The sequence below is a fragment of the Rhinoraja longicauda genome, chromosome 8 (assembly GCF_053455715.1).
Source record: "Rhinoraja longicauda isolate Sanriku21f chromosome 8, sRhiLon1.1, whole genome shotgun sequence".
In the NCBI taxonomy this organism is placed as follows: Eukaryota; Metazoa; Chordata; class Chondrichthyes; order Rajiformes; family Arhynchobatidae; genus Rhinoraja; species Rhinoraja longicauda.
This window is the reverse complement of record NC_135960.1, coordinates 41,036,440-41,049,218: the sequence shown is the minus strand read 5'-3', so window position 1 is coordinate 41,049,218 and position 12,779 is coordinate 41,036,440. Positions and strand designations below refer to the sequence as shown.

Below are 12,779 nucleotides of genomic sequence, written 5' to 3'. Positions count from 1 at the left end.
ATGGTTATATTTTTAGGCATGTTTTCAGGACTACATTTGGGTGTTGTTGGCCCCGTAGCAATAGACAATAGACAATAGACAATAGGTGCAGGAGTAGGCCATTCAGCCCTTCGAGCCAGCACCGCCATTCAATGCGATCATGGCTGATCACTATCAATCAGTACCCCGTTCCTGCCTTCTCCCCATACACCCTCACTCCGCTATCCTTAAGAGCTCTATCCAGCTCTCTCTTGAAAGCATCCAACGAACTGGCCTCCACTGCCTTCTGAGGCAGAGAATTCCACACCTTCACCACCCTCTGACTGAAAAAGTTCTTCCTCATCTCCGTTCTAAATGGCCTACCCCTTATTCTCAAACTGTGGCCCCTTGTTCTGGACTCCCCCAACATTGGGAACATGTTATCTGCCTCTAATGTGTCCAATCCCCTAATTATCTTATATGTTTCAATAAGATCCCCCCTCATCCTTCTAAATTCCAGTGTATACAAGCCCAATCGCTCCAGCCTTTCAACATACGACAGTCCCGCCATTCCGGGAATTAATCTAGTGAACCTACGCTGCACGCCCTCCATAGCAAGAATATCCTTCCTCAAATTTGGAGACCAAAACTGCACACAGTACTCCAGGTGCGGTCTCACCAGGGCCCGGTACAACTGTAGAAGGACCTCTTTGCTCCTATACTCAACTCCTCTTGTTACGAAGGCCAACATTCCATTGGCTTTCTTCACTGCCTGCTGAACCTGCATGCTTCCTTTCATTGACTGATGCACTAGGACACCCAGATCTCGTTGAACTCCCCCTCCTCCTAACTTGACACCATTCAGATAATAATCTGCCTTTCTATTCTTACTTCCAAAGTGAATAACCTCACACTTATCTACATTAAACTGCATCTGCCATGTATCCGCCCACTCACACAACCTGTCCAGGTCACCCTGCAGCCTTATTGCATCTTCCTCACAATTCACACTACCCCCCAACTTAGTATCATCTGCAAATTTGCTAATGGTACTTTTAATCCCTCCGTCTAAGTCATTAATGTATATCGTAAATAGCTGGGGTCCCAGCACCGAACCTTGCGGTACCCCACTGGTCACTGCCTGCCATTCCGAAAGGGACCCATTTATCCCCACTCTTTGCTTTCTGTCTGTTAACCAATTTTCTATCCATGTCAGTACCCTACCCCCAATACCATGTGCCCTAATTTTGCCCACTAATCTCCTATGTGGGACCTTGTCGAAGGCTTTCTGAAAGTCGAGGTACACCACATCCACTGACTCTCCCTTGTCAATTTTCCTAGTTACATCCTCAAAAAATTCCAGTAGATTTGTCAAGCATGATTTCCCCTTCGTAAATCCATGCTGACTCGGAACGATCCCGTTACTGCTATCCAAATGCTCAGCAATTTCGTCTTTTATAATTGACTCCAGCATTTTCCCCACCACTGATGTCAGACTAACTGGTCTATAATTACCCGTTTTCTCTCTCCCTCCTTTCTTAAAAAGTGGGATAACATTTGCTATCCTCCAATCCACAGGAACTGATCCTGAATCTATAGAACATTGAAAAATGATCTCCAATGCTTCCACTATTTCTAGAGCCACCTCCTTAAGTACTCTGGGATGCAGACCATCAGGCCCTGGGGATTTATCAGCCTTCAGTCCCATCAGTCTACCCAAAACCATTTCCTGCCTAATGTGGATTTCCTTCAGTTCCTCCATCACCCTAGGTTCTCCAGCCCCTAGAACATTTGGGAGATTGTGTGTATCTTCCTCAGTGAAGACAGATCCAAAGTAACGGTTTAACTCGTCTGCCATTTCTTTGTTCCCCATAATAAATTCCCCTGCTTCTGTCTTCAAGGGACCCACATTTGCCTTTGTGGTGCCGATTTAATCTGCATAAGTAAATCTGAATAGGTGAAGATTGATATCTTTGACATTGGAGATCTTAAGAGGACACAGAGATCCTTGCTGTTTTTTTTTATACATGTTTAAGATTGAATAAACATGTTAATAGACAATAAACAATAGACAATAGGTGCAGGAGTAAGTTTTTATTATCTTCAACATAAACTGTAATAAAATGTATTTGAAATAAAGGCAGTAGGACCTGAAATGATAGCATGGTGAAAATGAGTTTCAGGCAATGAAACTGAACAAGACGACTTTGAACCTAGAACAGCGAATTGGGTGGGAAAGGGACGGAGAAAGAGGGGTTGCCAGGGTTACTTGAAGTTAGAGAAATCAGTATTGTCGTCTTGTTGAGTCTCCTTGTCTGTAGCTCGTTTTCACCTAGCCCACAGCTAACAATAGCCTGTTAATCATTATTACTTTTTTTGCATATCTTTCATTCATTTGTTCTCTATCTCTCTATACCTGTCTTTTCCCTTTCCCTGACTCTCAGTCTGAAGAAGGGTCTCGACTCGAAACGTCTCCAGAGATGATGTTTGACCTGCTGAGTTATTCCAGCTTTTTGTGTCTATCTTTGGTTTAACCCAGCATCTGCAGTTCCTTCCTACACAATGTCTGATGGATTATGAACAAGGTCCATTCTAATTTATGGGAAACCATGTGACTTTCTAGTGAGGCATGAATAGTATTTGTGGGACAGTTGAGCTCCCAGTATAGAGTTATATCATCCACAACTACTGCAGGTAGATTCCTTTTGACATCTTTGGGCAACAGAAAGAAAAATGATTGAAGAACTTGCATTAACAAAATATGCACGACTCACAGGTTTTTATATGGGCTTGTGCGAGATAATGTGCTCATAATCACAGGGAAATTGGGAACTGGTGGGGTGCTAACTTTAACCCAGCTGACTCAATGGGAATTACTTAGTATCTATTAGTCTAGCTTCATCACACAAGTGGTATTGTTCTTCAGAATTTGCTGGAAATACTCAGCAGGTCAGGCAACATATTTGGGAAGGAAAACAGAGTTAACATTTCAGATCCTTCATCATAACTAGGAAAGCAAAAAAATAAGCTTGTGAAGCTGCATGGAGGGTGGGGTTGTTTGTCTTTACTTGGGTAAAGTCAGGGTGACAATGGGGATAAACTGTAAACAAGGTTATCTGGTCAATGAATGAATGGGAGCAGTTAGAGATTGAAAAGACAAAAGAAGTAGGAATAGATGTAGGAAATTTCAAATAAAACTTGCAGATCATTAAGCTTTGCAATTGGAAGTTTTCTCTTTTCACAAATGCTCCCTAACTGCTAGGTATTCCCAGTGTTTTCTGTTTTGTGTCATCATCTAAACTTGTTCACAGAAATAAGCAACTTGAATGTACCTGTTCCATGGCATTGAAAGTGCTGTTAGCATTCAAACTACTTCTTCGTCAGCATTTTCTGCCATGCAGTGCATTGGTAAGAAGTGGACAATTGGGTCCACAGATAGATGAGATCCTGATTTGAGATAATGAAGATGCTTTTCTTTTATCTTGCAGAGTCTGAAAAACATTGGCAACTGGAGAAGGGCATGGATGATTGGGTCTGGGTGGTATCTATTCCCCCTGTAAGTCATTCAGAGGTGCTAAACATTTTGAATTGTACATGTAGTATACACATATTGTGAACTAAATGATCTCATTTTAATAGAATACTTAATGTACTACCATTTTGTGAGCTGATGCTATGCAGTGGCAGCCTGAGAAAATGACTGAGGAGTAAACATTATTTGGTAGACATAATATTATAGCCATTCCTGCTGATATACAGAATGACATTTATGCCTCTTACAGTGAAGCCAAAGCAATAAGTCTACGACAAATGGTTCTGTTTTGGCAAACTTCTTTTCTTCTGCTGAGAAGCATCCACTTAGTGTATGTTTAACCTCTGTTACTTTTGTCTTGGTATTATTTTGAAAGGATAACATAGAGTACACCAATGGATTTCCATAGTCAATTCTGGTGGCCTTTTCTGATTTGAATGTAAAATGTAATAGATGGGGAATGATTTGTAAAGTTTTTTTAGCTTGGTTCAAATTAAGGAAACTAGAAATATTCACATTCACATTGGATCATAGAGTGCATTGAAATACAGAGAATATTTGACTGCAAATATGATTTCTCCCTCAGCAACCTTCAAGCACAGACATTTATCACTGTACATTCCCATGTGTAAAAAAAATCACAGGTTCTAACCTGTTTATTTCAAATGAATAACAAGTGTGGAAAAATAATACTCCAAGGTGCGTGGGACAGTCCACTGAGGAATTGTAAGCAAAATTTGCCATTTGGAATTTTTACCCTGAATGTCAACTCCTAGGCTGGTTTTAAATATTGAAGTCCCTGTAACATAGTTGCACAATTTGATTTCTGGTTACTGACCTTGTGCATTAAAGGCTTTTGGAACACAAAGCTAACCAGGATGCACTCTCAGCCGTAGGAACAAGAATAGGGTATTTAGACCCCGAAGCCTGTTCTGAAATTTAGTTGAGATTGTGGTTATAGTGTGACCAAAATCAACATACTCATCTCTGCCCCAACACTTTAATCTTTTCAATTAATAATAATGAATCTCATTAAAAAAAATTCAAGGTCTTTGTCATTCAATCCTTAATTATGGAGTCTAATAATTTAATGATAACAGATGTTAGGCTAAATGGTCTGTAAGTCCCTCGTTTCCCTCTCTTGCTTCTCCCAAATAATGGACAGGCCTATGTAATTTTTAAATCTTAAGGAGTAATCCTGAATTGAGAAATATTGTAGGATTATTATTAGGCAACTGCAACATGTGTTTTGTTTGAAGCTTTTGTGTGATATGGGCATTAACATCCATCCTAAAATGTCTTCCAGAAGTAGGTTGGTTGGCAGCCTCCTTGAACTATTGAAGCCTTGAAGATGTTCTAATTGTGATATTAGGCAAACAGTTAATGTTAAGACCCTTAACAGCATTTATATATGGAGGGATCTTAGGGTGCAAGTCCATAGCTCCCTGAAATGGCAACACATGTAGATAGAATGGTAAAGAAGGTGTATGGTATGCTGGCCTTCATTGGTATAAGAGTCAGGAAGTCATGTTGCAGCTTTATAGGACCTTTGTAAGGGTGCATTTGCAGAGTTTTGTTTGCAGTTCTGGTCGCCCCATGACAGGAAAGATGTGGGGAATGTGTAGAAGTAGTTTATCAGAATGTTGCCTGCATTAGAGGGTATTACCAATAAGGAGAGGTTGGAAGGACAGTGTGTACTCTGGAACAGTGGAGCTTGAGAGGAGATTTAATTAAAGTCTATAAAATCATGAGAGGTATCATTAGATAGACAATCAGAACTTTTTACTCAGGATGGAAATATCATGGACTAGAGGGCATAGCTCTAAGATGAGAGGGGCAGAGTTAAAACAAAATGTGCAGGACAATGTTTTTTTACACAGATACTGGTAGGTGCCTTGAATGCATTGGTGGCATTTAAGGGGCTTTTAGATGGGCACATAAATATACAGGGATTGGAGGGAAATAGATCCTGTGAAGGCAGAGATTAGTTTAACCTGGCATCCTATTCAACGTAGACATTGTGGGACAAGAGACCTGTTCCTGTGCTGTAGTTTGCAATGATCTTATGAATCCCAGAAACTTGACCCAGCTAAACTGATAATATATTTCGGAGTCAAGATGATGTGTAACTTGAAATGGAAACTGCACGTAGTAATGTTCACCTGCACCTTCTGCCATTTAAACAATATGTATCCAGTTATGCTAAGACTATCCTATCACATAATTCATTCTTTGGAATGGACCATGGGTTACACCTGAGCCCAGGTGCGGTTCATGTCTGGGTTTTGTGACAGAGAGGCATGGACTGCTTCTGCAATTGAAAAGTTGCAATTGGAATTATCAACAAACATCTCCACTTCTGACCTCATGGTGAATGAAAGACTAATGTTGAAGCCCCTCAACACAACTGAGCATTGTATACCGCTTTAAGGAATGCCAATCACTCTACATGAATGTGCATTGAATCACTACTGAGGAACAATGACTGGTTGTAATCAGCAGGAGGTTTATTGTTCTTGTGTGAGCCGAATCCACAAGACTTCATAGGACTTCTGGACTCAATATTGACAACACATGGCTCGGTACCAGTTTGCTGCCTTTTCTGGTGAATTCACCCTATTACATGAGGCAGAAGACATCCATAAATGGTGATGAAGATCTCTCGGATACTGGATGATAGGTATACTTACTGATGTACTTTAAAGAACATCGTGAACCTGATGGGATTTTACAATATTTCACTATTTTCATGGTGACCTTTACTGACACCTTTAATTCAGATTTATTTAATTAGTTACCTTTAAAGTCCTGTTAGGTTTCAAACATGTCTTTGTGTCCAGGACATGGATTACTAATTCATTTTATAAACTTTACCTTATAGCGATCGCAAAATTCCTTTCAAAACGTTAGGGTGTAAAGAGTGTGGTTTGTCACTCATTGGTGTTTTTATTTTCTTTATTACCTTTATTTGTATCGGTTTTGGTGAGTTCCCCTCCTTGATTTTACAAGAGAAAAATTTGTATTTATATTGCGCTGATGTGACCTCAGAATATCCCAAACAATTTACAACCAAGAAAGTACTGTATTCATTGTTGTAATGTAGGATTGCGACAGCCAATTTACACAAAGCTCCTGCATACCAGCTAAGTAATTATTACCAGGTGTGCAGATCACAACATTCAGCACTTTTACACTGTGGCGGTAGCCATAGCAGTTCCAATGTACTGTGCTTATTCACGGCATGTATTACAATATCATAATAATGGTGGTAGCAGTACCGTCACAGCTTAGTTCCACCATAAAAAGCTAAATCGTAAAAATAGCAAATATTGAAAGCATCTGAAACATAAACTCTGTTCTCGTTAGAACATCAACTAGTACAGCACAAGAACAGGCCCTGCAGCCCCACGATGTCTGTGCTGTGTAAATGCTGTCTGACCTGCTGAGTATTTGCAGCAATTTTCTTTGTTTTTATTTCATGTTTCCAGCCTGTGCAAGTTACGGACGTTCATTTATGTCTGATTGATGGAAATTGTTTAATTGATGTGTGTAGTGACTGCGCTGGATTGAACTTTGAAAGACATGCTGGTGATGTTGGAAGACTATGACATTCACCAAATTGACCATTTGTGGTGGATCAATCAAACTGTAGCAGCACTGCATCTGCATTACTGCTGATGTTGGCTACCACAGCTCCAATAGGTTTATAATGTGTAACTCCTAGGATGCCTGCACCCTGTAATGCTGGACCTCACTCCTACTTTGCTACCACTGCACCAGTAAAGCTAGTGCAGGATACAAAACCATGGAGCCATGCTCTCCTGTGTCATGCTACTCTTTAGTGTATCTCAGGTTGAATGGAAATCTCAAGCACCTGCTAACATCAGACTTGCAAGCAGTCCACCTTCTAATTAAGAGGCTTTAAGTAGAGCCGGTTAATTTTAACTCTGAACCCCTCCTGTATTTTGGCCAGTGACTGCACAGGTGATCATGATAATTTATAGAAAACACGAAACCAGCATCTTGAAATTATGAGACACTGCAGTGTTTGCAGCTATTTTTAGGAATTCCCAATATAGTCCAAAAATGTTAAAAATAAATTTTGGCATGAGACCTACTCGTTTGCACTAACCAATGTCAACTTTAACCTTTACTGTATGTTTCCATATTTGCAAATAACCGTACACTGCAGATATCTAATTCTGTTCCTCACAAGGACTGTGAAAATATAAGTCTGCACATTGCTCCCAACGAGCTAATCCTTTTGAAACCTGGAAACTCAACAATAACCCAGCCAAACAATACAGGTTAAAAACAAGATTACTGAGAGAGATCCATCAAGAACTGGGGATGATATGAACAGTGGGAAATAAAGCTTTCTAGGGTGCATATTTAGAATTTAGACAGATCAGAGAATGAAAAGAAAGCACATTCAAAAAAAGTCACAGGAAAAAATATTGCTGATAATTTATGGGGAAAGAGGAAAAGATGGATCATTAACTATGAGATAAATAAGATAAAGACAAATTCCTGATTTTAGCTGCAGTCCAGGAGATAATGTATGTAGGCAGAAAGATCTTCCACAACATTGGCCTAAGGTATTGTTGACAGCAGGGTGTGTAGCAGTAGACATTAGGGTAGGAGTTGGAGTCTAAAAGCTGCTGGTTGGAGGTAGTAACAACTGGTTTAGGTTAGACAGGCACAGTGGGAGCTGGATCCGGAGGGAGAAGGAACGACACTTAATCTTAGCCAAAAGGCCATGAACATGTCTGTCTGTACGGAGTTTGTACCTTCTCCCCGTGACCGTGGGTTTTCTCTGAGATCTTCGCTTTCCTCCCACACACCAAAGATGCACTGATTTGCAGGTTAATTGGCTTTCTATAAATGTAAATTGTCCCTAGTGTGTGTAGGATAGTACAAGTGTGTGGGGATCGCTGGTCGTTGCGGACATGGTAGGCCGAAGGGCCTGTTTCCACGCTGTATCTCTGAACTAAAACTATACTAAACTAAACTGGGAACCTGAGACAGTGGGACCTGGGTACTGCAGGCAGTAGGATCTGGGGGCCTGAGGGACAGGGTATGGAGTCAATGGGAAGTGGGGCTCGAGGTGAAGGGATTGGAGTCATTGGGAGCTGAAGGCTGCAGGCAGCACGAGCTGGGGGCCTGCAACACAGGGTTTAGAGTCAGTAGGACCTGGGTACTACAGGCAGTGGAAGCTGGGGACCTGAGGCATAGGATACGTAGTCAGTGAGAAGAGGGAACTTTTCTGTTTTTATGGGACTTCTGGTGGAACTCTACAGAACATCAGCCCCAGCCCCACAATGGACTCCAATTACTTCCTTTTTTGAAGAAGCTATTCAGTTGATTGTCCTGCCATTTCAGCAAGGCTATAAGTAGCTAGCTAATACAGAATCACAGAAGATTTAATAGGAACCTGAGGGGTAACTTTTTTACGCAAAGGGTGGAACGAACTGCCAGAGGACGTAGTTGAGGCAGGTACTGTCATAACATTTAAGAGACAATTGAACAGGTATGTGGATAAGACAGTTTTAGAGGATTATGGGCCATGCCCGGGCAGGTGGGACAAATGTAGATGGGGCATGTTGGGTAGCTTGGGCAAGTTGGGCTGATGGGCCTGTTTCCATGCTTTATGAGTTGTAAAAAGTTATAATGGGCAAAGAGGGAACCTGTAAAGGCTTAACTGAATATTTTCAGGAATGCCTGAATAATGCCCCCACAGGAAGTGGCGGCACTGCGCAGCAGCTGCGGCTCACCTGCAGTCCGTTTGTCTTTTTGCGGTTTTTTTTGTTTTTTGTTTTAATTGTAGTGTTTGGATGTGATGTAGTATATTGTTTGTGTACTATGTGTGGGGGGATGGGGGGGGGGACTATAAAAAATGTCTCTTCCGTATGGAGACACAACCTTTTTTCTGGGTCGTGTTTCCGTTCACGCTGCGGCCTACCATTGGCCAAACACCTGGAGCTGGCGGCCTCCAGCTGGGACCACCTGGGGCTCTGGTTCGCAGAGCCCGTGGACCGGACTGTACTCACTACCTGCGGAGCTGGATGTCTTCGGTAGCTGTGGTGGCGCTGCGAGTGCGGCTACAACTTGCCTCCGGAGGCTTCAGCTGTGGGCCGCAGGCCCTGTGGACATCGGAAGCTCGCAAGTCCCTGGGTGGGGGCCGACTTCGGGAGCTCCGGCAGCTCCGGCAGCGGCAGCTTCTTCATCCGCCCCGAATCACGGGGCTTGGGTCGGCCCACTGCGGACCTTTCACCGTCCGGCGCGGCCTGGAATAGGCCGTGGGATTTTCCACCTCCCGGTGGGGGCTTCAATGTCGGGAGCCCCGACCGTCCTGACGTGGCAATTTCGACTGCCTGACGGGAGAAGATGGAAGGGAAGAGAAAGATATTCTGGCCTTCCATCACAGTGAGGAGGTGATTGGAGGAGATTCACTGTGATGGATGTTTTTGTGTTTTATGTTGGTTTTGTGATTGTGGGTTTTATTGCTTTCTTTTTATTGCTTTTCATTGTTGACTGTGGGTAACGTAATCTCGTCCAAAAACATGTTTTTGGATGACAATAAAGGCTATTCTATTCTATTCTAGTTTATTCTAGTCTATAAAGCAGATTTTTGGTTCAGCACCTTGATGTCAGACTTTTTCTCTTATTGTATAGCATCAAATATTATTATTTTTCTAACAACATGATTTGCCTTCTCTGTCTTTGATTCTAGCTAAAATTTGGTTCTTACACTGCCCATAGCCTTCCTCCAATAATTTCTACTGAGGAACTGGAGGAATTACAGGAGAAGAAGATGGAACTCACATTTCAGATGAATACTGTGGTAAGGATAACTCATCCTTTAATCAATGCAATAGATTTTTCTCTCTCATTCCATATTTCATTTTGGATAAATTGAGTAAAACTTATTGCACAGCCATCCTGCTTTCTCTCATATCCCTTGAATGAACCCGCAGAACAGGAGTCAGATATACAATGACACTACCTTACCCACGCCACACATATATTGTAATGAGACACAACTAGCAACAATACATGGAAATAAAATGGAAAGTCTACCTTAGACTAAGCTGCTGTTGCTCAAAGAACTGCAGCAATCTGGAGCTGCCTCTACCAACAGTTGTAAAGATAGCGTTCAACGGACAATCTTCTAGATTGAAATTGCAGATTATTTTTTCATTCGGCAATGGGTAAAGAAGTAAATAAAATTAAAAAAGGACAGCCACTATTTCCTTGAATAATGAAATAGACACGTGAGGAGCTGAATAATGAAATAGACATAAGGAGCTGCCAGGTGTTATAAACTATTATGGATTGATTAACTACACTAGGTAATGGAGGATATTAAAATAGCATTGTCTGATTACCATGATAGTTTGTAGTAGTGACTAATTCACTTCTGATACCCCATTCTATCACCCACCCAAGGACTCTACAATTGCACTCTCCAGCCTTGCCTCCTGCCATATCCCTGACACTATACTTGAACTCCATAAAGTCCTACTCAGCTGGAGAGAGTACACTTTCTATTCATCCATCCTCAGCTGCTCCATGATATTAGTCAAGAGATTGTCCAAAAGGTTTGTCTCCTGTGACATGCTGTTAAGGTGCATGACTATATTATGTAGTAGTGAAGATGGAGGTGATATGAAATAAAGTAAGTAATAGGAAAATTTGATAGTGCAGTTGAAGGAGTCAGATTGAAGTACCCATCAGTTTTTGAAGAGTGCTGGTAGTTGGAGGGCAGGGGAATGTATTGCGAATCTTGGGGCCTGCAGGTAATATATACACTCCCTATTAGACTGTGATATCAGATATGAGACATGAATCTTGGTAATCATCATTGACATAACATTCTGGGATGACCCATCCCGTCACCTGTGCCTATCTGTTCCTTGACACTTTGACTTCAGACCGTCCTATATCTTGTAGGAAAAAGATCGCCAAGAACCAAGAGTGTGTGTGATGGGGCAAGGAGAGGGGGGTTCACATATAAGCGTGGCCTTGCATTTTTATTTTTTGTCGACTGGTATTGAGAAACCCTGTATTAATGGTTATCTACAGATAAAGAACATTTGCTCTTTATAAAATATTGGCAGACTTCAGCTAACACCATACTTGAATTAAGCGCAGGAATAATCCACATTCCCACAACAGCTTGCTCAATCATTAATAAGATCATAGCTGACCTGATTGTAACTCAATTTCACATTTCCACCTAACTCCAGTGCACTTTAATATATTTTTACCTTGAAAACATTCAAAGATTTTGCTTCCAACACCCTTTGAAGAAGAAAGCTCCAGAGACTTACAACTCCCAAAAGAAGAAAAATGCTTCATCTCTGTGTTAATTGGTGACCCCGTATTTTTAAACAGTGCCTCCTAGTTCTATGTTCTGCAGTAAGGTGAAACATCTTCTCCACATCCACCCTGAAAAGACTTCTCATGGTCATATATGCTTCAATCAAGTCACCTTCCTTTTCAACTCCAGCTAACCTGTCCAATCTATCTTCATGCGGCAATCTGTCCAGTCCAGTATTTGAACTGCTTCCACTGCATTTAACCATTTATTAAACAAGGAGGTGGACACTGCACAAAATATAAAGCAAAGTGTTGGTGGAACTCAACGGGCAGGCAGCAACTGTGGAGAGAATTGACAGATGATGTTCAGTTCAGGTCAGGTCCCTTCTTCAGCCTGATCAGTCCGACCTGAAATGGCCCTCAACAGATGTTTCCTGACCTGCTGAGTTCCTCCAGCATTTTATTTTTGCTCAACATTTTGGCACAGTGGCATAGTAGTAGATTTGCTACCTTACAGCGCCATGATTCGGGTTCAATCCTGAGCACTGGTGCTGTCTGGACAGCGTTTGTACATTTCAGGGTGATCCGGTTTCTCCCACATTCCAAAGGTTTGTAGGTTAATTGTCCTCTGTAAATTGGAAGTTGTCCCTAGTGTGCAAGATAGCATTTGCATTCAGGGTGATCGCTGGTCGGCATGGACTCGGTGAGCTGAAGGACCTGTTTACATGCTGTATCTCTAAAGTCAGCAGTCTAAAATAAATCTGCAGTTTTTTGTCCCTCCACCATACAAAATATTCCAAGCATGGTCTAATCAATGCCTTACATAACTGAAACATAACCCTACTCTTGCAATTCATTATTCTTGCAATAAAAAATAACATTCAGTAACTTTACTAATTATTGCATACATTGCATAATAGCCTTCTGGAAATCAAATATGATGACTCCTAGTTCCCTCTGCATTTGT

The 12,779-nt window shown here is 41.5% G+C and overlaps 1 protein-coding gene across 1 annotated transcript in view; it reads left to right on the top strand.

Moving 5' to 3' along the window:
- Nucleotides 1–12,779, top strand: part of LOC144596359 (uncharacterized) — a 185,732-nt gene that overhangs the window by 121,256 nt on the left and 51,697 nt on the right. Inside the window, exons 8-9 of the mRNA XM_078404616.1 lie at nt 3,447–3,514; nt 10,224–10,334. Coding sequence (XP_078260742.1) covers nt 3,447–3,514; nt 10,224–10,334 — 179 coding nt within the window. The remainder of the gene's footprint in view (nt 1–3,446; nt 3,515–10,223; nt 10,335–12,779) is intronic.